At 69.2% G+C, this 27,905-nt stretch overlaps 1 protein-coding gene across 25 annotated transcripts in view; it reads right to left on the reverse strand.

Annotated features, from left to right (window-relative positions):
* Nucleotides 1-27,905, reverse strand: part of PLEC (plectin) — a 50,547-nt gene that overhangs the window by 17,453 nt on the left and 5,189 nt on the right. For 2 of the 25 annotated variants that reach the window (XM_032119070.1, XM_032119080.1), the window contains 18 exons: nucleotides 10,492-10,553; nucleotides 9,947-9,961; nucleotides 9,451-9,540; nucleotides 9,111-9,146; nucleotides 7,858-7,935; nucleotides 7,674-7,766; nucleotides 7,301-7,467; nucleotides 6,494-6,609; nucleotides 6,296-6,402; nucleotides 6,095-6,214; nucleotides 5,414-5,509; nucleotides 4,917-5,044; nucleotides 4,280-4,373; nucleotides 4,035-4,189; nucleotides 3,261-3,573; nucleotides 2,671-2,748; nucleotides 2,060-2,221; nucleotides 124-228 (listed from right to left, as the gene is read on the reverse strand). In XM_032119070.1, the coding sequence (XP_031974961.1) occupies nucleotides 124-228; nucleotides 2,060-2,221; nucleotides 2,671-2,748; nucleotides 3,261-3,573; nucleotides 4,035-4,189; nucleotides 4,280-4,373; nucleotides 4,917-5,044; nucleotides 5,414-5,509; nucleotides 6,095-6,214; nucleotides 6,296-6,402; nucleotides 6,494-6,609; nucleotides 7,301-7,467; nucleotides 7,674-7,766; nucleotides 7,858-7,935; nucleotides 9,111-9,146; nucleotides 9,451-9,540; nucleotides 9,947-9,961; nucleotides 10,492-10,553 (2,015 nt within the window). Of the gene's footprint in view, nucleotides 1-123; nucleotides 229-2,059; nucleotides 2,222-2,670; nucleotides 2,749-3,260; nucleotides 3,574-4,034; nucleotides 4,190-4,279; nucleotides 4,374-4,916; nucleotides 5,045-5,413; nucleotides 5,510-6,094; nucleotides 6,215-6,295; nucleotides 6,403-6,493; nucleotides 6,610-7,300; nucleotides 7,468-7,673; nucleotides 7,767-7,857; nucleotides 7,936-9,110; nucleotides 9,147-9,450; nucleotides 9,541-9,946; nucleotides 9,962-10,491; nucleotides 10,554-12,362; nucleotides 12,524-12,610; nucleotides 12,627-13,982; nucleotides 14,134-16,027; nucleotides 16,188-16,924; nucleotides 17,008-17,134; nucleotides 17,148-19,576; nucleotides 19,701-19,978; nucleotides 20,010-21,566; nucleotides 22,365-25,525; nucleotides 25,606-27,905 lie in introns of those variants that run through there. The other 23 variants (XM_032119071.1, XM_032119083.1, XM_032119084.1 and 20 more) reach the window with 22 other exon arrangements.

Below are 27,905 nucleotides of genomic sequence, written 5' to 3' on the forward strand. Positions count from 1 at the left end.
TCCCTGCAGCCCCCCAGCCCCACACCCACCTCCACCGTTTGTGCCCCGGGTTGGTCCTCACAGAACAGCCGCTCCCCCAAAGCCCCCCCATGCCACCCCCCACTCTCCCCCCGTGTCCTCCACCTCCAGTGTCTGTGCGCCGGGGTGCTCCTCACGCAGCAGCCGCTCCCCCGAGCTCCGCAGCTCCTGGATCCGCCGCTCCCGAAGCTCCAGCTCCCGCATCAGCGCCTGGGGCGGGATCAGGGCTCACACACATGTGCAGGGCAGGGCGGGGGGCAGGGGGAAGGTCAGGGCTCACACACACACGTGTGTGTGTGTGTGTGCACACAGCACAGCTGGGCACGTGTGTGTGTGTGTGTGCACACGTCAGCACAGCTGGGCACACGTGTGTGTGTGTGCGCATGTGCATGTCAGCACAGCTGGGCACGTGTGTGTGTGTGTGTGCACACGTCAGCACAGCTGGGCACACGTGTGTGTGTGTGTGCACACGTCAGCACAGCTGGGCACACGTGTGTGTGTGTGTGCGCACACGTCAGCACAGCTGGGCACACGTGTGTGTGTGTGTGCGCGCATGTGCGTGTCAGCACAGCTGGGCACGTGTGTGTGTGTGTGCACACGTCAGCACAGCTGGGCACACGTGTGTGTGTGTGTGTGCGCATGTGCACATCAGCACAGCTGGGCACTTGTGTGTGTGTGCACACGTCAGCACAGCTGGGCACTTGTGTGTGTGTGTGTGCACACGTCAGCACAGCTGGGCACACGCGTGTGTGTGTGTACACGTCAGCACAGCTGGGCACACGTGTGTGTGTGCACACGTCAGCACAGCTGGGCACACGTGTGTGTGTGTGTGCGCACACGTCAGCACAGCTGGGCACACGTGTGTGTGTGTGTGCGCGCATGTGCGTGTCAGCACAGCTGGGCACGTGTGTGTGTGTGTGCACACGTCAGCACAGCTGGGCACACGTGTGTGTGTGTGTGCGCATGTGCACATCAGCACAGCTGGGCACTTGTGTGTGTGTGCACACGTCAGCACAGCTGGGCACTTGTGTGTGTGTGTGTGTGCACACGTCAGCACAGCTGGGCACGTGCGTGTGTGTGTGTGCGCGCACACGTCAGCACAGCTGGGCACATGTGTGTGTGTGTGTGCGCACACGTCAGCACAGTTGGGCACATGTGTGTGTGTGTGTGCGCATGTGCACATCAGCACAGCTGGGCACGTGCGTGCGTGTGTGTGTGCACACGTCAGCACAGCTGGGCACACGCGTGTGTGTGTGTACACGTCAGCACAGCTGGGCACGTGTGTGTGTGTGTGTACACGTCAGCACAGCTGGGCACATGTGTGTGTGTGTGTGCGCATGTGCACATCAGCACAGCTGGGCACGTGCGTGTGTGTGTGTGTGCACACGTCAGCACAGCTGGGCATACACGTGTGTGTGTGTGTGTGCACACGTCAGCACAGCTGGGCACACGTGTGCACAGCTCTGTGTGCATGCGCACAGCTGGGGCTGTGTGTGCCAGGGGGGCCCTGGGCGTGCTCAGAAGGGTTCTGGGGGTTCTGGGTGTTAGGGGGACACAGGGACTCAGTGCCACATAGCAGGGAGGGGACCACATGGCACAGCCATGTGCGTGTCCGTGTGTAGGAATGGCACACGTGTGCGTGTCTGTGTGTGGGGATGGCACACGTGTGCGTGTCTGTGTGTGGGGATGGCACACGTGCGTGTGCCCATGTGTGGGGATGGCACACGTGTGCGTGTCTGTGCAGGGATGGTACATGTGCGTGTCTGTGCAGGGATGGCACACGTGTGCGTGTCTGTGCAGGGATGGCACACGTGCGTGTGTCCGTGGACGTGTCCCCACGTGCAGCAGGTGTCCTCCATGTGTGTCTGCCCACATGCATGTCTATGTCATGGCCATGCCCATCTTTGTCCGTGTCCACACGCATCCCTGCGTCCATGTCCATCCCCGTGCCCATGTCCGTGTCCATGCCCATCACAGTGCCCATGTCATGTCTACACCCATCCCCGTGTCCATGCCCATGCGTCACCCGCCGTGCCCGTACCGAGTAACTCTCCTTCTTGGCAGCCATGGCGGGGTTGTTGTGGCTCCAGTCAAAGGCCACCTCCTCCTCCTCGCGCTCGCTCAGCCACAGAAGCTCTTTGGTGGCAGCACTGACGAAGCCATGGAGACTCTCCAGGTGCCGCAGCCGTGACTTGGAGGAGTTCTGGGGAGGCACGGGGGGGGTGGTTTGCAGCTGCATCCTTGCCCTGCACGGCCACACCCCACACGCTCCTCCCCACAGGGCTGCCCCCCCCCCACCCTCTGTCCTCCCTCATCCTCCTCCCCACTTCCCCCCCATGTCCTGCATCCTCCTTCCCACACATCTCCCCCATCCTCCTCCCAAAAGCCCTCACACACTCCTCCCCGGCATGACCCCCCCACCACCACACCACCACTGTCCCCCCCTCCTGTCACACCCTCTTCCAGCAGGTCTCTCTCACGCGTCACACACCCCCGCCAGGTCCCTCCCATCTCACACCCCACCAGCAGAGCCCCCTCATGTCACACACCCCCTCCCCAGCAGGTCCCTTCATGTCTACCCCCCATGACCTCCCAAGCCACATGTCCCCAGCAGGTCCCCCCACGTCTGCCCCCCACCCCTCCAGCCCTCACCAGCAGCTTGGCGTACTGCAGTTCCAGCTTGCCCAGGCACTCCCGGTACGCGCCGCGCGGGCCAGGGGACAGCTGGGTCTGGAGGAGACACACCATCAGTCCCAGGACCCCCCCCGAAACAGCAGCACCCCAGCTGTCCCCCTGCACCCCGCAAGAGGAGGAGTAACAGCGGGGACTCACATGGGGAAGGCAGTGGAGGGGCCACACCAGCAGTGCAGGGGCTGCGGGGGATGCCCTCATGGCACGGTGAGGGCACCCCGAGACCTGGGGGGCTGGGGGCAGAGGGCTGTGGGGGCCAGGATGGGCTGCTGTCCCCAACCCCCCCCCCACCAGCCTGTGCAAAGCCCTGGCACCTCAAAGACCCCCAGGAGCAGAGGTGGGTGAGTTCTGGGGGCCTCGGGGACCCCCAGTAGCAGAAAGAGGGGTGGCCATGGTGCTTCGGGGACCCTGAGGCACAGACTGAAGGCAGTCCTACAGGAAATGCTCAGGAGCAGGGGAGGGGACAGAACCGGGGGACCCCTGGAAGCAGAGTGGGAACAACCCCAGAGGACCCCCAGAACCTGGGGATCCCCAGCACCCAGGGGTCTCACCTCATCAGCCCGTGCCCGCTCCACCTTGGCACGGAACTCCTCGATGGCACAGTGCAGCCCGCGGTGGGCGCCCAGGTGGGTCTCCACGGTGGGCAGGTCCGCGCCCCACTCAGCTGTGGCCACACGCCGCTGGTTCTCCTCCACCCAGGCCAGCAGCTCCTGCAGGTACCGCAGCGGAGCCTCGTCCGGCTCTGGCCGCCGCTGCCCTGATGCCACGGATACGGCCGTCACCGCTGTCGCTGGCGCCCCTGACTTGAGCCGCAGGTTGTACTCAGTGCGGATGGACACCAGGCGCTCGTGCAGGCGGTACACGCTGCGGGGGGGGGGGAAATGTCATTAGGGGGCACAGGGGGCATGGGGGACTTCGGGGTCATGAGGAGCTTTGGGGTGTACAGGTGTTGCAAGGGAGTACAGCGAACATGGGGAGTTTGGGGACATGGGAGGCTTTGGGGGCATGAGAAGATTTGGGGTGTACAGGGGTCACAGGGGGCTTTTGGGGGTGCAAGGGCCACAGAGAGTATGGGGGGCTTTGAGGGGACATGAGGGACATGCAGGGCATGGGGGTCACAGGAGGTTTTGCAGGGCTTTGGGGGGCACAGGGGACACAGGGGTGGCCAGGGTGCAGGGAGCATGGGAGACATGGGGCACATGGGCAGCATGGAGGACACGGGACATGAAGGGCTTTGGGGGGCAGGAAGGACAAGGGGGACATGGAGGTCTCTGGGAGCACAGGGCCACGGGGACAAGCCGTGGGGACCCCCACAGCACCCGTACCGACGGTACATCTGCTCGCCCTGGGGATGCCGCCCATCCTTGAGGCTCTGGACATCATTGAAGAGCAGCCGGATCATGGCATCCGCCTTGTCCAGGTCCCGCTCCACCTCTGCCGCCTTCTGTGGTGCCTTCCCAGCCGCCAGCAGCCGCACGTCCTGCGGGGGCAGGGACAGTAAGGCCACGGCCAGCAGCGTGGCCAGCACTGGTCCCAGCAGGGCCCCTGCCGCAGTGCCACCGGCACTCACCGCCTGCAGCAGAGCATCTGCCTGGTTCAGCTGCTCCTCACAGAGCCCTGACTCCATCTGCAGCTTGGTGACCACGCGCTGCAGCCGCTCCAGCCTGCGGGGACACGGAGGGACACAGAGGGACATGGTCAGCACTGATGGGGTCCTGCCTAGGGGGCAGCTGTCCTGGCCATGCTCAGCATGGGTCCTGTCCCGTGCTGCATCCTGTTCCCTGTCCTGCTCCCCATCCCGCTCCCAATCCCCATCTTGCTTTCCCCATCCCCATTCCCATCCTGCCCCCATCCCACTTCCAGTCTCAATCCCAATCCCCCACATCCCATCCCATTTCAATCCCCATCCCGCCCCTCATCCCATTCCCCATCCCCCCACCTCCATCCAAATCCCCATCCCACCATCCCATCCCACCCCCACCCCCCCTGTCCCCGATCCTGCCCCCATCCTTCTCCGTGCCGTGCCGTGCCGCTCTCGAGGCCGGCGGCCGCCGAGGCTTCCCAGCCGGAGCGGTGACTCACAGCCCTGTGGTTCCCCCTCGGGGGGGCCGGGACACCCCACCCCGGCCCAGCCCCGCGGTTTGGCAGCGGGAGGGGGGTGTGGATGCCAGCGCGGCCCTGCCCGCCCCCCCGGCCCCCCCACTCGCCTCTCGAACTCTGCCCGCAGCAGCTTCTCCCGCTCCAGCACAGCAACGTGCAGCCGCCCCCACTCCTTCTCCACGTCCAGGGGGTGGTACCCGGGGGGCACCTTCAGCTGTCCCGACTGCACCGCGCCCTGCACACCCCAATTGTCACACACTGCCCGAAGGGGCGGGCCGGGGTCTGCCGCGGGACCCCCGGCACCCTTCATCCCCTTGGGACCCACCCCACAAGACCCCTGACACCCTGGGACCCACAGCCCCCAGGACCATCATCCACCCCACATCCCCCGAAGCCCCCAGCCCCGCAGGGCTATCATACCCTTGGGACCCCTCCCCAGCTTCTCAAGATCCCTGGCTACTCAGGACCCCAGACCCCCAGGATCTCCACCCCAGGGTCTCCCCCTCAGGCTCCCCACCCCTTGGGGTCCCAAACACCCTCACGAGGACCCTCGCCCCCCCTCAGGACCCCACCTCCAAGCCCCTCCCCAGCCCTTGGCTGGTACCTCCAGAGCCTGGAAGATGGCTTTGGAGCGGTTCTTGTCAGCCTCCCGAGCCGGCAGCTCCGTCTCCTTGAACTTGAGGAACTGGCGCCAGAGGATCTGCCGGGGATGGGGGGCAGCTGAGCGGGAACCCCCAGCCGCTGCTGCCCCCTCCCCAAGCATCCGCCCCCCCCCCCTCCACAATTTTCCGTGTGTGCAGAGCCAGCGGGAAGGAAGTGGCCGTGCAGGGCTTTGCCAGCAGTGACTCACGGCAGAGCCAGGGAGGGTGAGTCAGAGGGGGCCCCCCCCTCATGGGGCACCCGGCTCTGTCACTGCTCTGAGTCCCCAAACCCTGCAGACCCCCAGAGTGGCACCGGTGAGGGCTCAGTGCCACCGCCGCACCCAGGTCCCACGGTGACCCACGGCACGGCACAGCTGGCTATATGCTACCACACTGGACATGAGCCACCCACGGTGGGGCTGCTGGCTGGCTGGCACCCTTCACTGGGCATGAACCACCCACAGCGGGGCCACTGGCCAGCTAGGACTCTGCCACGTGCTGCCCCAGCCATCAGTGGCTCCTGGGGTCGGTCATCCCTGTGGCAGCACCGTCCATGTCCCTTCCTCTGTGTCCATCCCCATGCCCATGCCAGGCCAGCAGCACTGTTCCTGTCCTCACCCCCGTGCCTGTGCTGCTGGCCTCACCTCAATCTCCTCGTAGCTGGCAGGGAGGCGACGCTCCTCGAAGAGTGCCGAGTGCTGCCGGCTCCACTGCAGCAGTCCCGTCACCACCTCATAGTACTCCTGCCAGCGCAGCTGCAGCTCCTGGGGAGGGGGACACGTGTGGGGCAGGGAGTGACACTGTGGGGGGCAGCAGCAGCGGTGACCCCCAGCACCCCAACTCACATTGGCCTTGACACCATCCTGCACCTCGGGCACGCGCGGCATGGCATCGTACAGCGAGGACACGTAGGTGATGATGGACTTCTCGTCTGGCTGCGCCACATCCACGTCTGCAGGGAGGGAGGGGGTCAGGAGGGGGACTCCGTGGTGGGGAGGGATGGGGCTCCCTAGAGGGACCTCCCAGTTCACCCCGGCCCGCACCTTCGGGGTCCAGCAGCCGTGTCACCCCCAGATCCCGCTCGGCCACGGTGAAGGCCTGGTCCAGGTTCTCCAGGTTGCTCTGGCGGTACACCCGGCTCATGTCGATCAGCATTGGCCTGTGGGTGGGGGATGAGCAGGGATCAGTGGGGCTGTGGGGACCCCAAAACCTCGAGGAGGGCAGGTCCCCCCCTTCCTGGGGCCACCAGGGCTGCCTCCTCTGCCTGTACTCCTGCCCGGCCACCCCAGACCCCACACCCCCACACCAGGGGCACTGGTGGCCGGGGAGACCCCCACAGGCAGCACAGGGACACGAGGAACTGGGGATACCCTCGGTCCCCAGTAGGAACCCTGGCACAGTCAGAGCCCCCATATCCTGCGAATTGGGCACCCCAAGCCTGCACAGGGCTGGCGCTCCAGGCCCCCATGGGGCTGACACCCCAATCCCCTGTGGGGCTGACAGCTTGGCCCCCTTTGGGGCCCCATGGTGGGAACAAGCTCAGCATGGCAGTGACCTGGTTCAGAGCACGGCACAGCCGTGACACAGCACAGTGTAGGTGACTCCCCCCATCTGGCACAGGCCTGCACATATTTGCTCTCCCCAAAGGCACGCAGCAGTCCCAGCAGGACCCGCGGGGACCTGCCTGCCAGCGCCCCGGCACGCCGCGGTGGGCACGGCACTGCCGGCACAGGCCGATGGGCCAGGACTCGTCAGGAGCACGCACTCGCATCGCCCCGAGCGAGATCGGCATGGGCACCCCGCGAGCACACGCCTGCCCATGGACCACACGGCACCACCGTGGCACCCACCTGTGCCGGTGGATGATGGCATTGAAGAGGCGCCCGTCCCGCCAGCTGGTGGTGAAGTTGTCACAGCGGAGGCCCTGGTAATCCTCCACCATCCGCTGTGACCACAGCAGCAGCTTCTCCTTGGCTGTCATGTCCTCTGACTGACCCGTCACCTGGATGTCTGAGATCTGCCAGGACATAGTTGTTACTCCAGAAACCGGCACAGGCACCAGCACGGGCACCGGCACGGGCACAGTGACAGTCGCTACATGGCAGCTGCCAGTGACACCGCTCCTGCCCCACTGGGGATGAAACCAGCCCGGGGAGGCCCCCAGCACCATGGAATCCTGGCCCCTCAGTACCACTGTCCCCATCCCCGTCCCGCCAGGCTCACCTGGAAGTGGAGGATGATGGTCCAGATGAGCCCCAGTGTGAGCTTGGGGTTGCCATCGGCGATGTCATCGTTCCGGATGTTCACCAGCTTCACCTGCAGCACAGGACACGCGCGGCTCAGGCACAGGGCAGGGCGGCACGGCCCCGGGGTTACGGGCATCCCAGGGGTCCCACCCCATTCTCACCTGCCGATGCTTCAGGTAGTTCAGGGCAATCTGGACATTCTGCAGCTTGTGGAAGCGCATCCGGCCTTTCTCCCGGGGCTGGGGGAGAGGAGGGCAGTGAGTGCAGCCACACTGGACACAGCAGCCCTGACGTGTCCTGCCGCCACAGCCCCGGCCCCCCCGCACGGCCATGGCCCCACCGAGATGCCACGACACCGTCCTGCCACCCGGCCCCCCCCCGCCACGCCCGGCACTATCCGGCCCCTCCCAGCGCCGCGCATGCCGATGGCACCCGCCCTCGCACTTTGCCCCTGCAGGGGTGGGGACGCTCCCCATGCCCCCCCGTGAACCCGCCGGCACAGGCTGTTCCCACGCCGCACCCGGCAGCACCGGGACCATCACAGCCATCCCGAGGGGAGCCGAGTGCCCGACGTGTGGGCATAGCAGCCACTGCCCGGGCAGGACTGGTGCTGGCTCAGTGCCAGTGCACCCCGGTCCTGGCAGTGCTGCATGTCTGGCCACCGTGGTCCCTCCCCATGCAGCTCCCTGCCACGCTCCAGTGTCCCCTCAGCAGGACCAGGAACTGCCAAGCTGGGTGAGTGCCCCCCAAACTTGTGGGTTCCAGCTGGGATCCCCTGGGTCCTGCCCAGACAGACCCCCCCACACGTTCTTGCCCCATGACAATGTCGACATTTCACCAGCTAAGCCCAGCTTTGGCTGCTGGGAGAGCTGGGGACTCCATGAACCCCCTCGTGCCACTCAGCAACAGACCAGGGTCACCCCATCCCACAGAAGGGGGCCAACATGGACCTGCAGCCGCTCAGGGCCACGGCCAGCCCTAGCATGAGACTTAGGGAGCTGGTGGCCACGGTGGCCAGCCACTCCACAGAGCCTGCAGCACGTCCTGCTGTGGTGCCAGGAGCCACAGTCCAGCTCCAGCCTGACAACACCCAGCATGGTGGGATTGCTCCCAGCGATGCTGTTTGTGGAAGACGACTTCTCTCTTGCTGCTGCCACTGAGTTCTGGCCCAGGGAAACCCACCCCCACAGCACTCAGCTTGGGGGGCACCAGGACAGGCACAGCATGCAGCCAGAGCACCAGGATGGCACTGGGACAGGCATGGCGCATGGCTGGACCACTGGGACAGGCATGGCACATGGCACACGGCATAGGGCACATGGCATGCAGACAGTCCTGGGACATGCTCGGCGCTGCTCTGTGCCGGTGGTTGCCATGCGGGGCCATGCCAAGAGCTGACGGCAGAACCACTCACCAACCGCAAGGTCCGGAGGACGTCGCGCTCCCGGGGCTGCCCCGGCCGAGCCGAGCGGAGAGGAGCAGAGAGAGGAAGGAGAAGGAAGAGGCAAAGGCGGCGGTGGGCCGGGGGCCGGCGCCAGGAAGCAGAGAGGGCACCAAAGCAAAGAGAGGTTAGAGGCGGGGGCGGGGGGCGCGGGCACTCTGGGCTCGCTGGGACAGACCGACGGCCAAGCGGGAAGAGAGGGAACAGAGGCAGGCAGCGAGGGTGAGGACGAGGATGAGGACGGCCGGCAGAGGGGCACCGGCACGTGGCGGGGAGTGGGGAACAGTGCAGGGCAGGACAGCACGACACCTACCAGTGTGTCACCCGACAGCACCTCCAGCAGCGAGATGAGGTTGTGCCCATCCCGCAGGTCCTCGTACAGGTCGTTGACATGGCGCTGCGCCTGTGGGGACAGCGGTTTCAGGGGGCTGGGGGCAGCTGAGCATCCCCCACCCCTGCCAGCCAACACCGGGGTGGGCGCCCGGTGACCCCCCAGCACAGCGGGTGCTCACACACAGCCCCAAGTGCAGCTGTTGTCCCCAGTGCCATGTCCCGCCCAAACACACACAGCAGCTCCCCCCGTGCCAGGATGGATCCAGCATCACTCCAGCATCACTCTGGCATCACTCTGGCATGCACAGAGATCCACTGCCCACCATGCTGGGTTGGACCCACCGCCCACCATGAAGGGGTCAGACCCACTGCCTACCACAGCGGCAGCCCCAGGGGTCCATTCCCAGCGTGGGGAAAGGAGGGTGTGCAAAGAGGAAGAGCGCGGTGGGACAGAGAGAGAGAGAGGAAGGACCTACCTCTGCTCGCCAGTGCTGCGCAGGGCAGAGAGAAGAGAGCAGTTAGGAGAGAGCAGAGAGGGGACCCAGGATGGGCAGAGCGTGGTGGCACCACGATGGCACTGCAGGGTCAGGGACATGTGGAGATACATTGGCCCAGGGGCTGGGGCATGTCCCAGTGTGTGCCAGGTGCCAAGGTGGGGCTCTGCCTGTGGCCATGGGCCCAGCACGCTGGCAGGGAACAGGCACTGGCAGGAGTGGGACAGCACTGAGGGCATCAAAGCACAGGACACATCCCCACGAGCCAGGGGCACCATTCCCTCCTGGCATACATGGGAGGGCAGCAGGAGGGCAGATCCTGCCTGCAAGGGCAGACCCCTCCATGGAAGCAGCTGAGAGGCCTCAGCCACAGGTGAGGCACAAGAGCACCGGCACTGGCACCAGGGACCCTCCGCTGCCACATCCTCGGCCACACCAGCACACGGGGCTGTGGCTGGGGGTGCTTCAGGGCCTGGGGCCGGGGACTGCTGGGGCAGTGGTGCCCGCTGGACTGGCGGTACCCATACCTTGATAAGGTGCTTGTTGACCCATTTGGTGAAGGTTTTCTTCTGGACACGATCTCGCTCATCTGCAAGAGACAAGAAGGACAGGTGAGCCAGTGGCACCAGGGTCACGGCATGGCAAAAAACAGACCCCGCCGGTGGCACCGCAGGGCATGGCTGGTGCAGGAAACGATGAGCCAACAGCTCTGGGGAACCACAGTGAGTCACGGGGTGTGGGGAAAGGAAACAGCTAACGGGGATTGGCCCCAGCGTGCCAGCACGATGCCAGCACCCACCAGCACCCGCCAGCACCCAGCAGCACTTCAGCGCTGAGCACTGAGGTTAGATCAGCTGTCCAGAACTGGCTGCAGGTTCAACCCCAGTATGGACAAATTAAGAGTTGGACTTGGTGATCCTTGTGGAACTCCTTTCACCTCAGAATATTCTGTGTCTCTGTGACTGCTCAGAGCAGGAGGTGCCCACCCAACCCTGAGCCCCCTGGCACTGCGGCAAGGAGCCCCAGCACTGCCCTGGCCTCAGTGGGCACTGACTGAGTGGGACCGGTATGGTACAGAGACAAGGCCACGGGGTGTTTGTCCTGGCACAACCCCGGCACAGCCCTGGCCCCACAGGCAGGGCCCTGGTGGGACATGTATGGGATCGAGATGAGCCCACGCACCGTCTGCACTGCCAGAGCCGTGGGACACCCCGGGACACCCCACACCCCCAGGACACCCTTCTTTGTGGGCACAGGGCCAACAGGGCCACAGTGAGTCACGGCACTCCCTGCCCGCTGCCCTGTCATTAGGGGATGGGATGGGATGGGAATGGTGACACATTGGGATGGGAACCTGGGATCACGCCGGACCCAGCTCCCCAGCACCCGCTACCAGCACCCACTGCCCTGGGCCCTGCTAACCCCCCCAGTGCCCTGCGCTCCGCTGCCAGCACCCGCTCTCCTGTCCCCGCTCCCTGTGGGCCTCAGTGTCACCGCCAGTGCCAGACCCAGCCTGATGCCCAAGAAGGGTCAGAGACAGAAGGGACACCCCACGCACATGGGGCGATGCCACTGGTGCCGCGTCAGCCTCAACGCCCCCCTGCCTTCGCCGTGGCGAGCCGGGCGCCGCATGCTGGGTCTTGCCCTGCCGGAGCGTGCCGGGATCTGCCCACGCAGCACCCAGCGCCGCACAACCAACATCCCCCGCCCGAGAGAGCACCCGGGGATGCTGCACGGCCCGAATCGCCCCGCGGGCCCACGGGCGCTCAGCGGCCCAGCCAGGGCGTGCCGGGCCGGGAGTGGCCACGGTGCGAGAAGAAGGAAGGAAGGAAGGAAGGAAGGAAGGAAACGTGGGGCACAGTGCGCGCCGAGCGGGGGGCACCGACACCATACCCCGGCATCCGCGCCCACAACATTGACACTCAAGGGGTCCCCAGAGCGGCGCCCACCCCGCGGCGGCGGCAGAATGAGCGCCGCGGCCAGGTCGGGCGGCCAGGCAGGGCGTGGCAGGAAGCGACCGCGGGCACCGGGGATGGAGCTGGGCGGCGGCGTGGGGTCTGCCCCAGTCTGCCCCAAAACCCGTCCCGCAGACACCGCCCCAGCATGGGGGTCTGCCCCACAGCCTGGCCGGAGACCTCGCCCCGGCGTGGCGGGTCAGACCCACAGCCTGCCCTGGGTAGAACCATCTGGAGACACCGCCCCGGCACGGCGCTCTGCCCCAGGGACACCGCTCTGGTGTGGAGGGTTACCCCACGGCCTGCCTGGGGGCCCACGGCCCCGGGGACACGGACCCATGGGCACGGGGGTGTCCCCCAGGGACGCCGCCCTGGTACGGGGGTCTGCCCCGCAGCCTGCTCTGGGGACACCGCCCCGGCTGGGGGATGCAATGGCGCGGTACCTTTGCGGCCCTCGGCCGCCCGCAGCACGGCCAGGTACAGGTTGTCCTCAGAGCCCGTTCGGGCGGTCACCGCCGGAGCCTCCTCCGAGCTGCGCCGCGGCCGGGACATGCTGAGCCCCAACACAGCCGCTCTCCCCTCCCGCTCCGCCGCCGGTCCCGCCGCGAGTGGGGCGGCCCGGGGAGGAGACGGGGCTCTCTCCCCCGCCCCACGCCCCGACCCTGCCCACAGGAAACTCCCGAGCTTTAACCCTTCCTTTCCTGCGCCTGCAGCCGGGATGGGACATGGACCCACAGACCAGCTATGGGGCACCCCATGGAGAGCCGGCACCCCCAGTCCCACACATGGGGCCGTGAGACCCCCGGATCTGCAAGCGCAGGGAGCGGGACCCTCGTTCCTGAAGACCGGGGTGCTCAGAAACTGCTCACCCCCTCACCCAGGGCAGCCAAACCCCCTGCCCTACACCTCGGGGCCTTGGGACCTCCAGGTCCCTAAGTCCAGGAGGGTGGGACCCACAGCCTGGGGCTGTTGGACCCCCAGTCACCACACCTCAGGACCACCAGGTTTCCAAGCTTCAGAGACCCAGGTCGCCCAGGTTTCCATCTCAAGACCCTCCTAACCCACCACAGAGGGTCCCCAGGACCCCTCTGGCCCCATGGTCAGGGGCTCCCTAGCATCCCAGCCCCCAACTGGGGCCTTCAGTCCCTGTGGGGGTTTTGGCACCACCTGGTCCCACAGCCCAGGGACCACCCCAGAAACCCCAGCACACAGCCGGACACAGTAGGATCCCTGCTCCCCCCACCTGGGGTTCAAGCCCCCCAGGTTCACCAGCCCCGGTCCCAGGTCCCACATTTGAGGGGCTGATCCCTGGGGCCTGTCTTGAGGGGTTCAGAGTCACAATCCCCTGGGCTGCAGGATCCCCAGGATGTGGGACTGAGCCCCACAGACTCCCCCGGGTTCCCCTTGCACACACCAGCCCCTCCAGCGACTCCGCTCCTGACAAGCCCCCCAGGACAGCACCACCCTGCCCTGTGCCCCACAGGCCCCACGGGCTCTCGCATCGGGTGGGGGAATTGGCAGCACTGTAGGAATCCCCCCTCCCCAGGGATTCTTCTCCCACCGCACTCCCCCAACGGGTGACAACATCGGTTGTGGGGACCACAGGGCAGATGCAGGGGTTGTGCCCCACTGGGTGCTGCATCCCTCCTTGGGGTGGCTGGCCCAGGCTGAGAATCCACAGCCAGTTGGGGTGACAGGGACCTGTCAGTCCTGCCCATCGCAGCACCCATGTCACCAACGTCACCCACGCCATCCACGGCAGGGGTGGCAGCTGCTGGGGAAAGTGCAGCTGCGGGTGCCCTGAGCGCTGCCAGCCTGGCACAGCCAACACCCCAATACCCACGTCTGCACCCCAACACCCATGTCTGCACCCTAACGCCCAAGTCTGCGCCCCAACAGCCCCTTTCTGCAGCGGCGGGCATTGCCCGTCCCCAGTGTGGAGTCCAAGGACACGGGGCCGTGGCCGCGTCTCATGGTGACTCACGGTCCAACCGCGCGCCCGCGGCGCCACGGAGAGCCCCGCCGGCCCCCGCCCACTCGTGACACCCACCCCTGACACCCACCTGTGACACTCTGTGGGTACAGGGGCCCGTCAGGGAGCGGCAGCCGCGGCCGGCCCGATGCCCGCTGGGGCAGAGCCAGCGCGGCCGCCGCGGAATGCGGGCGGCACCGGCCCGGCCCCAGCCCCGGCACGCACATTTTTCCGCCGAGAGCGCATCTGGCACAGGCACATCTGGCGCCCGGAGCGCGGTGGGAGCCCTGCTGACGCACGTCGGGGGAGGCAGGGGCACCCCGGAGCCGCGGCTACCGCGACACGGCCGAAGGTGCCACCGGGCGGGAGAGGGACGCGGCGGTGACACTGCCACGGCGGTGACAAGGGTGGCACCTCTCTGCCCTGGCACCGCGCTCTCACCGGCCGAACCGCCCCCGACGTGCCGAGCCGGGGCCGGGGCCGGGACCGGGGCCAGGGCCGGCGGGTTCTGAGCCGCGACCGAGAGCCTGGGATCGCTCCAGGGTGAGGGGCGGGACGGCACCGCCGCTCCAGCACCGCCAGCACCGGCACCCCCCGGCTGCGGCACCCCGGCTCCGGCAGGTACCGACCGGGAGGACGCGGCGGCGTCAGAGCGGGCGCTTTGAAGACCTGACGGGGCGGCTGCCGGGGCAGGCGGCGCCCGGCTCCCGGCCCTGGCAGCTCCGGGCTCCGGCGGCTCCCGGGCCAGCCGGGCCGGCCGGGCAGGAGCGCCTCAGCCCCGCCCGCGGGTGCCGACGCTACCGGGCCGGCCTGGCTCCCTCCCACGGCGTCTCTCGCCCTCCGGGCTCCGAGGGAGCCCCCGGGACCCGCCGAGCCGCCCCCACCTCGACACTGCGCCGGGCGCCCGCACCCTGCGGCATCCGCGGCCGCGGGCACAGAACGGGCGCTGCCGGCACCGGGGCTGTACCCAGCGCTGCGGTGACACCCAGGTGACACCGCCACGCACCAGGCCAGGACAACCGGGCAGCAAATCACTGCGAGGGCTCCCGGCACCGGCCCGGCCGCACCAGGGCTGGGGGAGACCTCGAGCCCCACGCCAGGGAGGGCCGGGAGGCGGCGGGGTCTGAGGCCGCCGGCAGCGAGCGGGGTGTTGGCACCGGGGGGAGAGTCAGGACCTGGGGGCGAAGGGACAGCACCGGGAAGAGGGTCAGCACCGGGGATTCCCCGCGGTGTGGGAGCACACCAGGGTGGGTGGGCACGGGGGGAGCTGAGCTGAGACAGACACACGGCGTGCACACACAGACACAGGCACATGCACACGGGGTGCACACACACGTGTGCACACACACACGTGAGTGTGCAGAGGCACACAAACACACCACACACACGCACAGAACACATCAGTGCAGCAGGACACACGGGTGCGCACACAGACACAGGCAAACGCACACGGGGTGCACACACACATGTGCACACACACACACGTGAGTGTGCAGAGGCACACAAACACACCACACACGCACAGAACACATCAGTGCAGCAGGACACACGGGTGCGCACACACACGCACACGTGCACACTGACACACGCGTGCACTGGCCCGCAGAGGTGGGCACATGCTCACACACACGTGTGCACTGGCACATACAGGTGTGCGCACACACACACACAAGCATGAGTGTGCAGCAGCTCACTTACACACACACAGCCCCCGGACAGACACACGTGCAGCATCATTCACACTCACACACGCTCGCATGCACACCTCTACGCACTCGAGTGCACGGACACACATACGGGCGTACGCACACGAGCGTTCGCTGGTGCACACCTGAGCAGACGCGTACCAGCGCACACACACACACAAATACGCATACACATTTACACTTTCACACCCTCCCGGCTGAGCCCGCCCCAAACTCAGCGCAGCTAACCCTGGCCCTGAGGGCGGGGTCACAGAGGGGGCGTTGCTCAAGGGGGGGTTCCGCGCATACCCCGCCCTTCCCCGTCTCCCCCCGCCCTCCCGCCGCTCCCGGGGCCCCCGTCCCGCCGCGAGCCCCCCCGCACCCCCTTTCCGTCTCAGGACCCCTCCACTCCCTCCCCCGCGCCCCCCCCGGCCCCTCTCCCCTCGGTCACCGGTGCAGCAGAGCCGGGCGCTCAGGTACCGTCGTCTCTCGGGCCCGGAGCTGCCGCTCAGCCAGTCCCCACCGGGACCGGGGCCCGACATGGCCGTGCCGCTCCACCGGATGGGACTGGACGGGACCCACCATCCACCGACCGACGGACGGACGGACCCACGGCCGGGACCGACCAGCGGCACCGGGCGGACGGGACGGGCGGGGGGGGAGAAAACGGGCGGGACCCGCCCCGCTCCGCCCCGCCCTCCCCCCGGCGGCCCCGGCTGCGCCACCGCCCGCAGCACCCGGGGAAACCGGAGCGATCCGGGGACGACACCCCGTCCCTGCAACCCAGGGGGACCCGAGGGGAAACTCCACCCCACAGCCCGGGGGGATCTCCAGACGGGACACCCCCTCTTGCACTCAGGACCCCGGTGCTGGGTCTCTGCACCCCACACACCCAGAACTCCCCTTTCCCCCCCATCCTCACCCCTCCACCCGGTGCCCCCAGGACCACCCAGTACTGCAGCCACGGGGCACCCCGACATCTCCAGCACCCGCGTCCTGGCCCCTCCACACACACAGAGCTCCCAGGAGTGGGGGCACCGCAAACCGCTTACTCCAGCACTCATTCCTCCCGGCTTCTTCTCCCCACAGGCTCCACAGGGGTCCATGTGCCAAGGGGAGCCCTCAGCGTGTTTTCCGGTGGGTCCCCACCGTACCGGTCCCCAAGCTGCCGGGACCCCCTGTGCTCAACGCCGCGTCCCACTGCCCCCGCCCCGCGGCCGGGCGAGCCCGCCAGCACACGCAGGGCCGGACCTGTTTGTGCTGGGAAGGGGCCGGGGGCGGGAACGGGGGTCCTGGGGGATGCCACGGCATCCCGATGCCCCCAACCCCCCGCGCGCAGGTCGGTCACCTTCTCCTGGCCCGCAGCAGCAACAACAGCAGAGCGAGAAGCCCATCGCGCGTCCTGGCCCGGCGCCCCCCGCCCCGCTCCACGTCCGGCCGCGTCTGGTGGGAGTGCAGCGGAATCCGCGCCCGGAGCGCGGCCAGAGAGCGGTCAGTGACTCACACAGCCCACGGCCTCCGCCAGCCCGGCTCCTCCTGCTCCTGGGCAGCGTGGAGCCCAACCCCGGCCACTCTGCTGGGACCCCCCAATCCCGCACGGCTGTGGGCAGGGCACAGCGAGCAGCTGGGACAAAGCTGGAGAGGCTCGAACCACCAGGCACGGGCACGGCATGGGCATGGCCTGGCACAGGCATGGCACGGTACGGCACAGGATCAGGTCAGGGAGGCACTGGAGCGTTTTGAGGTCGGCTGCAGCCCGTGTCAGCACCCTGGGTGTTGAGGGGTCTGCTGGAGCAAGGCACATCTTTGCTGCGGGGAGCACGGGGGTCTCCGGGGGAGTCTCAGGGGGGCCTCAGGGAATCTAGTGTTAAAACCCAACATGGCACAAGCCAGCCAGGATGAACCAGGTCAGCAGCAAGGCCCAGGAGTGGAGGCTGGGACTGGCACGGCACGGCATGGCACGGTGCCGACCCACGGCTCAGCCCCACGGCAGCGGCAGCGTCCCATCTGTGCTGCGGAGATAAGGAGCCGGGGGGGCGGGGGGGCCAAGCCGGGGCGATAGCAGCTGGCGAGTGGGGAACACCGCCTGGAACGGGACACGTGTCCCGTGGGATGCGCCTGCCACGCCCGCCACGCTTCCCGCACGCTGCCACGGCTCCGACACACTTCCCACGGCTCCAACGCGCTTCCCAGGGCTCTGGGACGCTTCCCACGGCTCCACCGCGCAGGACGTGGGACAGTGGCGGGAAGAGTTTCCCCAGGGCTGCCAGAGGCAGTGCCGCGGGGCGGGGGCCGTGTCGGGGGGGGCTGCGCCAGGGATGCCGGTGGTTGCCAGCCACAGCCCCTCGAGACTGGTGAGTCATAGCTGCGGCCAGAAGCAGCATCCAACAACCCTCCCGGCCTGGCACAGCCAGAGCCACCAGCACGGTGGAAAAGCTGAGTGGAGCGGAAAGGGGGACACGGGGGGGGTTCCCAAACCTCTGGGGCCCCCACCCGCCCACTGCCGCCACGTCTCTGGCAGCCTTGGAAACCGGAGCGGGGCCAAACAAACAGCGGCATCCTGGTGCCAAAACCAGCCGGCGCCACCCCCAGGCTGCCAAGCTCTGCCTCACCCCCCCCGAGCTTCCCCAGCCCTCTGCCCCCCAGCCCGGCATGGGGATGCAGACAAGGACGGGAGCCCCGGCTGGGCTGTGGTGTCCCCCGAAAACACCTGCCTTGACACTGTGCCACAAGTGACACCAAGAGCAGCTGGTACAGCCCCTCATGTGCACCGGGCAGCCCCCAAGGGCATCGGGCAGCCCCCCGCGAACACCGGGCAGCCCCTTCGTGGGCATCGGGCAGCCCCCCGCGGGCACCGGGCAGCCCCTTGTTGGCACCGGGCAGCCCCCTTCCCCCGCCACGAGGGTTCCAGGAACAGCGCTCAAAACCAAGCCCACTGCCCCGGCGTGGCGCCACCGAGCACGGGGACCACCGGTGGCACAGCCCCGAGCCCCGAAGGGACTGCAGAAACGCAGCCCTCAGCACCACCGAGAGCAGCCGGTGCTGCCGGAGCCCCCCGGGAGCTCCCAGCTCGGGGGGGTCGCGGCGTGGCACAGCGCAGCGGGATGATGGGCCCCGGCAGGTGCGACCTTGGGGGTGTCCTTCGGACTGGACCGGCGCCAGGGACAGCGGCCCCCCCGGCTGCGAGCAGCGGGGGGCTCTGGCCCGGCCAAGGTGCCCTGCCCGCCTTATCTGACACCGGCAACGGCAGCGGCCACCGTGGCTCCCACCGGCCGCGGGACTGGTGGTGGATTCCAAGCGCGGCGGCCGCGGGAGCGGAGCCATCCCGGCGTGACGGTGCCCAGTGCCGCACACAGATCGACGGAAGCCGCAGCCAACGCCCTGGAAAGCGCCGAGGGGGGAGGGCCGGGGCCGCCGGCAGAGCCCCGGTAGCTGGGATGCGGGTGGCTGCGGCCGCGCCGGAGGGGCGTGTGGGGGTCTCGTGGGACCCTCAGACACCGGCATCCTCCCGGCCCTTTCCGCGCCCCCCCCCCCCCGTCACCAGATACCCGACCCCAAAATATTTGGCAGCTTCATGCCTCGGGATGAGGATGCTGGGGAAGGGTTTGGGCAGCCAGCCCAGTGCCAGGAAGCTCCTGTCGGGACCTCCACTCGTAAAAGCGTCAGAGTGGAGCGGGGGAGCACGGGAGGGGGCACTGGGGGGCCACACTCTATCAGTGCTGAGTCACCCTTGGGTACCGCTCCCACCGCTTGGGTACCGCTCCCACCAGGATGCTCCCCCATGACAGGTGAAGCCCCCCAGAACTCAGGCCAGCAGGTCTCTCCCCTTGTCCCCCACCCCACCGTGGGTGGGTCCCCCCTAAATCCCCCCAGGACCCCCACCCACACGGGACCCAGCGGGGCTGCAGGTGTCGTGTGGCTCCCCCTTCCCGGGGCCGGTGGGCGGGGCGAGGGGCCGAGCCGAGCGAAGCGCGGGGGGGCTGAGCGGAGCCGAACTCACCGGTGCCCCCCGGCTCGTCCCGCTGCCGCCGCCAGTACCAGACCAGGGCGAGGGATGCTGCGTGTCCCGCTGCAACCAGCGATGGGAACAGGGACCCGGTGTCCTCCATGCGGGACACGGGACGGGCTCGGCACCGGCCGGGCTCGGCGGGTCAGGGACGGACCAGCGCCCGCCCCCACGGGGCAGCGCCCGCTCCGCCTTAACCCCTCCCGAACCGCGGCGCGGAGACGCCTCCTGCCCGCCGCACCGGCAGGGCCCCCCTGTGACCCCCCCCTCCCGTGTTCCCCCCCCCCCCCCGGAGTGTCCCCTTCATCCCGGCTTTTTATATCCCGGGACAACGCGCCCCGGCGGCGCCAGCCCCCCCGTCCCCGTCCTTTCCGCAGCCCCACCGGTCTCACCCACCCGGTACGACCTTCATGGGCAGGCAGGGTGCGGGCAGGTGCGGACAGGGTGCGGACAGGTGCGGAGCGCGGAGCGAGGGCGCAGCGCGGCTCCGCCGGTGGCGGCGGGGGCGGGGGGGGGGCGGGCAGGGAGCGGGCGCCGATATAAATAACCGGGGCCCGTCACCGAGCCCGAGTTAGAACATGACACGGGTAGGGGCGGGACGGAGTGACCGCGGCGGCGCCCCAGGACCCCCGGACCCCCCGGCACCGGGGCGGGTCACCAGGCCGACACCTCGGGGGTCGCCGTGACATCGGGACTAAGGGTCTCGGCACGGCCCCGCCGCCGAAGGAGGCCGGCCCGCCGGGCTGGGGGGGAAATGGGGCCGCTGGGGGCTACCGGGATCCCCTCCGCCCCGTGGGGACCCCGCAACTCCCCGCCGCCGGCGCGACTCCGTCCCCGCAAGCCGGAACTCCAGGCCGGGTTTTCCGGCAGCGGCTCCCGGGGCGGAGGGAAAGCCTGGAGCCGGATCCGCTGGCACGGCGGGACTGGACGGGACGGCCGGGGCTCCGCGATCGCGCCCCACGCGAGGGTCGGGCAGCGACCGAAGCCCCGGAGCCCAGCGCGAGATGTGACTCCCGGGCCAGAGCTCGGCGGAACGCCCCCCGCTCCCACGGGACGTGGGTGCTGCCCGCGCAGGACCAGCACCCACGGGGCAGCAGCGCCGCGGGCCCGGCCCCCCCGCCGGCCGGTGACTCACGGCGCTGGCAGGGACCGAGCTCGGCGCCTCCAGGCTGGAAACTTGGACCGGAGGCGGCTGCCCACGGCCACGGGCTGACTCACAGCCCGGGGGGATCGGGGGGGGGCCCTCACCGCCGCCTCGGAGCGACACCACAGCTGCCCCGCCCGGGGGGGTGGGACACCGGACGCCCCGCACCCCCGCCGGGTCCAGCTGCCGCCGATCGTGTGTCGGGATCGCGTATCGCCAGGGAGGCGGGGTTGGGGACCCCCCCCCGCAGCCGCAGCCCCCTCCCCACCAGCACTGCCCGCCCCAGCTGCCGCCGTCTGTCCGACCCACCCTGGGCCCAGTGGGGATCTCGGGGCGCAAAGTGCCCACGGAATGTCCCCCCCCGCCATGGCCCCCCTAAAGCGCTGCTCCCCACAGCACGGGCACCCCGCAGCACATCCCCCCCCCACAGCACGGCGCCCCTCAGCACAGCCCCAGCTTCCCCATGGCACAGCCCCCTCCCCATCATGGTGGAGCAATGACACCCCTGCAGCGCCCCAGGCCCCGTCACCCCACCGGCCTCTTAGGGACCCCGGGAAGCCACCTGAGTACACCCCGGCCCCCCCCCCGATCCACCAGGGACCACTCCAGCCCACAGGGTCCCCATGGGGTCGGGGGGCACGGCGAGGAGCCCCCCCAGAGCCCTCCTCCCTCCTCTGACAGCTCAGGGGCCTGCAGGTACCCCCCACCCCATCCTTGGCCAGGAAGAGAGGGGGGTAAGGGGGGCTCAAGAATTTGTCCCAGACCTCCCCTGGGAGCAGGGGGGCTCGAGCACCCCCACTCACGAGAGCATCAGGAGCACCCCGGGGCGCTGATTGGTACCTGTGGGCGGGCTGGGCTGGGGGGGCGGCTGGGACACCCCCTGCCCTGCGGTGACGGCAACGGGTTCCACGTGCCCGTCGCCCTCGTCCTTCCTGCGGTAGAGGCGGTCACCGCCAGCAGGACGTGCCCGCTGGGTGCCGGCGGTGGCGGTGGCGCGGCGGGCCTCGGGGCGGGGGGCGGCGGGGCGGGGGACGCGCTGCAGGGAGCGCGGGACGACGTCCGGCGGCAGGCGCAGGTACTGGCGCAGGTGGGCGATGCCGGCGTCCGTCAGGTACCAGTAGAGGTGTCGCCAGGCGGCCGTTTGGCGCACGAGGCCGCGGGAGCGCAGCGAGGCCATGGCACGCCGGACCTCCACGTTGGCCACGCCGGGCAGCTGCGGGTGGGTGCGCCGGGGGCACCCGTCCCGCTCCCCGACCAGAACACCCTCGCGAAACAGCAGCTCCAGGATGGAGCGCAGCCGCTCCAGCGGCATCAGCATCCCCGCCACCATGGTGCGGGCGGCACGGCACAGGCCACGGCACACGGCACAGGCCACAGGGCTCGGTCACGTCTCACCCAGCACAGCTCAGCAGAGTCCAGTGCAGCTCCGTATGGTACAGCCCAGGGTGGTCCAGTACAGCCCAGTATGGCCCAGCACAGCCCAGTATGGCCCAGCACAGCCCTGCTCAATATGGTCCAGTACAGCCCAGTACGGCCCAACACGGTTCGGTGTGGTCCAGCCCAGCCCAGTATGGTCCAGTTCGGCTCGGTATGGCCTGGCACAGCCCAGTACAGTCCAGTACAGCGCCGTATGGCCCGGCACGTCCCGGCGCGATCCGACACGGCGCGGCGCTGGCTGCCGGCACGGCGGGAGCGGCTGCAGCTCCACCCCCGGTCGGGGGGGTCAGGGGGGGCCCCAGGCCCAGCCCTGACTCACCAGCGGCCCCTCCCCGGCCCCGGCGCCCGCCCGGGGGGGGGGCACAGCCGGACCCGCCTCCCCCTTCCCCCTCCCGCCCCGACCCACCCGGCCGGTTCCTGCGTGGGAACCCCCGCGGGTCCCGCCCCGCCCCCGCCCCGGGACCGGCCCCACGGAGTGCCCGGGGGGACCCTGAGCCGGGGGGTGTCCCTGAGCCGCGGGAGTCCTTGGGCTTGGACGGGACCCTGAGCCGCGGGGATCCTTGAGCCCAGGGGGAGGGGGACACTGAGCTGCGGGGGTCTCTGAGCTTGAGAGGGGCACCCTGAGCTTGGGGAGGGACCCTGAGCCGCGGGTGTCCCTGAGCTCGGGAGAGGACCGTGAGCCCGGGGATCCCTGAGACCGGGGGGGCCCTGAGCCGGGCACGGCACCTCCACGCTCGCCCGAGCATCCCGCACTGCTCGGCTGCCGGCAGAGGCACAGGCAGGGGTCGGGCAGGGGACGAGCAGGTGTATGGGCACGGGTGCGGGCAGGGGCACAGGCGGGGCTCGGCAGCCACATCCTGCCACGTCAGTATTTGCTCTGCTCCTGCCCCTGTTTATCCCGGCAGCCCCAGGGGGACCCCACGTCCCCCCCACTCCCCGGCAGTCACACAACCGCGGTGGTGGCACAGCTGTGCCACACCACACCCTCCGGGTGGCAGGTGGGGACGAGGCAGCTGCCCGAGCCCCTGAGCCCCCGGCATCGAGAACCGCCCAACAACCCCCACTGGCACCGCGGGGACCCCAGCACGGCCCCCGGCGCAGCAGCGGGACCCCCAGCACCGACCCCCCTCTCCAAGGGCATACCCAGGTTCTCCGTGAGGGGGTGTGGGTGGCACCCACATCATAGAGCAGGAGGGACTGTGTGGGGCGAACTGGGCTGCCAGGGTGTCCCCCACACCGGGGGCTGCCTCATGCCGGGGGGATCCCAAGCCCACAGACCCCAAAAGGGGAGGAACCCCCCCAGGGCTCCTTCAGCCCCTCCGGCCAAGCGCAGTGAGCTCGGGGCACAGGGATGCTGCAAGGCTGCAGCAGGAGCCCCCCGCCAGCATTGGGGGAATGGAGAGGCACCATCCCCGGCACCCCTGTCCCTGCCAATGGCACTACTGGGAGTGGCATTGGGGTTCACTGGGGTTTACTGGTGTGGAGCAATGACCCAAGCATGGGGGGCTGCTGCCAGGCCGCGGGGATCCTAAACCCGCGGGGGCTGATGTAAACGCACTGGTGTCACCAGGGGCCCCCACCAGGACTCGCACAACTTCCCCATCCCACCATCCCGGAGGGCAGAGGGGTGTGGTGGAGTGGGGCTCCCATTGCGAGAGTCCCCACCACTGGGCCCCAGCACAGCTGGCGCAGGGGCCCGTGAGCACTGGGGTGCCAGACCCCCCAGAGGGGATCCCTTGGGAGAGCATAAGTTGCCTGCCTAAGCCCCACCTCGGCACGTTCCAGCCACAGAGCCCCACAGCACCCCAGAACCCCAGTGGGGTGGGATAGACGGCAGGAGCGAGGGGGGCAGCGGTTTGGGGGTAGAGGGAGGGGCAGTGAATCAGGGAGTGATGGGGGGCAGGGATGGGGGCAAAGATGGGGGGGTAGAGATGAGAAATGATGGGGAGCAGCAATGGGGAAGCGATGGTGTCTGTGATGGAGGAAGCAATGGGGGCATCTATAGGGAAGTGATGGGGGGCAGCAGGACCGTGTCCCCCCCAGCCGCGGCCCCGCACCCCAGCCCGCAGCGGGGTCACGGCCGCGCCGGCGGCTCCCTCCGGGAAGTGCCGCGTCAGCGCCCGCCGCCCGCCGTGATCCAACGCGATGTGACAGCGGGGCCATCGCCAGCGTCCCGCCGCTGCCCCGTGCTGGGCAGGGCGCCGGCACCCCCGCACCCACCGGGAAAGAGCCTTCCCGCATCGGCTCCGCAGCTCCGCTCACCTCATCGCATCCCGGGCCGGGAGCACCGGGGCCGGGGTACTCCCCAACCCAGGTCCTGCGCACCCCCTGAGCCCCCCACCCCATGGAACCCTCGGGCAGCCCGGTGAGGGGCAGCCCCCCAAATCTGGGGCGGGCAGCGGTTGTGGCAGCGGCTTCTGGCCACGGGCCCGGCGCTGCCCTCCCGGCGCCGGTGCCAGCACCGGTGCCGGTGCCAGTGCCGGGGTCTGGCGGGGCCGCGGGACTCCCCGTGCCCAGCGGAACAAAGCCGCGGCTGTTTGCGGAGGACACCGCGGCCAGAGGCCGGCTCATAATGAGGCCAGTGCCAGCGGGAGTCCCGGCGCCGGCAGGGGTCCCGGCGACAGCAGGGGTCCCGGCGCCGGGATGGTTCTCACCGTAAATCAGCCCCGCCGCAGCCCGGGCTCTGCGGGAGGGGACACGACCCGGAGCCCCTCGCTGGGGCCTGCGGCATCGCCACAGCTGCCGGGCGCCCTGGCCCTGCCGGGGTTCATGCCGAACCTTGCCGGGGTCCATGCCACCCCGACCCTCGCTGACTTCACCCTGACGCTCCCGGGGTCCACCACGACTCTCCCGGGGTCCATCCCATCTCTCGCCGGGTACATGCCGACCCTCGCCGGGCTCCTTTCCAGCCCGAGCCCGGCCCGGTGGCTCGCTGCGGTGCCGGGCCCCGCGGTGGCTCTCTGCCCGCTGCGGTGACACAGGGGCCGGTAGCCGCCAGCAGCCCCGTGACCGGCATCCGCCGGCGCCCGTTACTCACGCCCCAGCGCGCCGGCTCTGCAGCACGGCTCGGTAACACGGCACCGGCACGGCGGTGCCTGGCACGGGCCTGGTGACACCGGGAAACTCTGGGTGACGCCGGTGATGCCGGGGCACCCACGGTGATGCCGGGGCGTTCCCGGTGACCCCCGCTCTCCTGCCTGCGCTGCGACACTGGCACAGGAGGGATGCGGCGCGGCTGGAGCTCCCCGGGACGCGCCCACCCCCCCCCCGGGGGACGCGGAATCCTCCCCGGGACGCGGACTTCCCGCCGGTCCCCGTGGGCCTGGCCCTGAGACCCCTCCCGGTGCCCCCTCCCCCGGTACCTTTGAGTGAGGCGATCTCGTGGTGGATGCCCCGCGCCCCCTCCATGGCTGCCCGCGCTCCCGCACGCTGCCGGCCGGTCCCGCAGCTCCGGGGCGGGTCCGTCCCGCCCCCCCGGCCGCGGCCCCGCCCCGCCCCGCCGCCGCAGCCCCCCGCCCCTGCGGCACCGACACCGCCCCCCCCCGCCACCGGCCAGGACCGGCCTCGCAGCCCCCCGGCACGGCACAGAGTCCCTCCCCGGCCCCCGGTAGGGCAGAGACCCCGCCCCATCAAAAACAACCCAGCACCCCCTCAACAGCACAGCCCCGTGCCCGCCCAAGCACAGTACAGCCCCCCCACCAGCGTGGTCCCACAACTCAGACCCCCCCCACCAGTCCAGACCCCTCCACCAGCACAGACCCCACCTCCCACCCAGCACACACAGTGCCCCCCACGCCCAGCCCCCCCCCTCACCTAGTACAGCCCCCCAAGCTCAGCCCAGCTCCCCTGCCAGTAGGGCCCATCCCCGGGGCATGGGGCCTCAGCCCAGCTCTGCCCTGCCAGCAGTGCTGCATGGGTGTCTGTCCCTGAGGGGGCAGAGGACCCCCCCAGCTCCCCCCGCTGGCACTGGCACCACCGTCTGGGGGCTGGTGGGAGCCCCTGGCACGGTGCCAGCTGGTGGTGCCAGGCCTCAGCCTCAGCTCTGCATGGCCACACCAGCCCCGAGCCCAGCCGGGAACTGCCGTCGCACTGCGGCCACCGTGGCCACCAGCCAGCCCTGGGGACACCAGGAGGGACCCAGCACAGCCACCACACCGTGCCCACCAGCCAGCCCTGGGGACACCAGGAGGGACCCAGCACAGCCACCATACCGTGCCCACCAGCCAGCCCTGGGGACACCAGGAGGGACTGTGGCATGGTCATCGCACTGTTGCCACTGGCCAGCCCTGGGGACACTGGGAGGTGCTCAGCCCCTCCAGCACAGCCACTGGCCAACCCCCGAGCCCCAGGGACACCAGGAGAGACCCAGCACAGCCACCAGCCACTGCAGCCACTGTGGCCAGCAGCCACCACAGCCACTGTGGCCACCAGCCACTGCATCACAGCCACCCCCAGAACCCTGGAGACACTGAGAAGGACCCTGACACTGCCACCACACCTCAACCACTGCAGCCACCATCCAGTCTCTGAGCCCCAGGCACACCAGGAGAGATTGCGGAACAGCCACCCCACCGTAGCCACTGCAGTTGCTGGCCAGCCCTAGAGACACCAGGAGGCTACCACACTGTAGCCAACATAGCTGCTGGCCACCACACGCAGGACACTGGCCAGCTTCCAAGCCCCAGGGACATGAGGAGAGATTGCGGAACAGCCACCCCACCGTAGCCACTGCGGTCATTGGCCAGCCCTAGAGACACCAGGAGGCTACCACACTGTAGCCAACATAGCTGCTGGCCACCACACACAGGATGCTGGCCAGCTTCCAAGCCCCAGGGACATCAGGAGGGACTCCAGCATAGCCACAGCACTGCAGCCACCATCGTCACTGTGGCTATCAGTACTCCCAGATCCCCAGGGACACCAGGAGGGATCCCAGCATGGACACCAGGAGGGACCCCAGCACGGACACCAGCCAGCCCCCAAACCCCAAGGATACCTGGAGGGACCATGACATAGCCACCATAATGCAGTCACTTTCTACTCCCAGGGACACTGGCTATGGCACTGTGAGCACTGGCCATCTCCAGGGACAGTGGGAGGGACCCTGGTGTGGTCTCCACTCCACAACCCCGGTGAAGGGCGGGGGTGTCCCAGGGGCCCAGCTGTCCCCCACAGGTGACTGTGGATGAACGCCGTGCCAAGCCCGGGGCCCAGCTGCCGCAGTGACGGTGGCAGTGGTGATGGTGGCAGTGGTGACGGTGGCAGTGGAGACTGTGTCCTCCAGCCTGGTTTCAGTGCACGCCGGGCACTGTGCCACAGTAACAGCTCTGATGGAGAAAGCACGAGGTGCCCGGTGCCCACCTCACCTGGAGATCCCAGTACCCCCAGCACCCAGCCCCATGCCAGGGCCACCACCAGCACTGCCAGCCCCTGCCCCATGGATGGCAGAGTCCCTGGTAGAGTGGCTGCTGGGTCCCCCTGGGCTCTGAGCCTCAGGGATGGCACGTGCCAGCCGTGCTGGCAGGGATCACCAGCTCCGATGGGCTCCGTGCCCACCGCCACTGTGTCACCCTTCCCGCCTGCCTGGCTTGTGACGCTTCCCGGCTGTGCTGACTCAGCCTTGACATCACCACTCCTCCAGACAAACCGTCCTCTGGCCGCTCGGCCACCGGGCATCCACACCCACCCCATGGGCCACGGCACTGAACCCGCCAGCACCTGGCAAGGAGTGACAGGAACCCC

Source organism: Corvus moneduloides, chromosome 10 (genome assembly GCF_009650955.1).
Source record: "Corvus moneduloides isolate bCorMon1 chromosome 10, bCorMon1.pri, whole genome shotgun sequence".
Taxonomy (NCBI): Eukaryota; Metazoa; Chordata; class Aves; order Passeriformes; family Corvidae; genus Corvus; species Corvus moneduloides.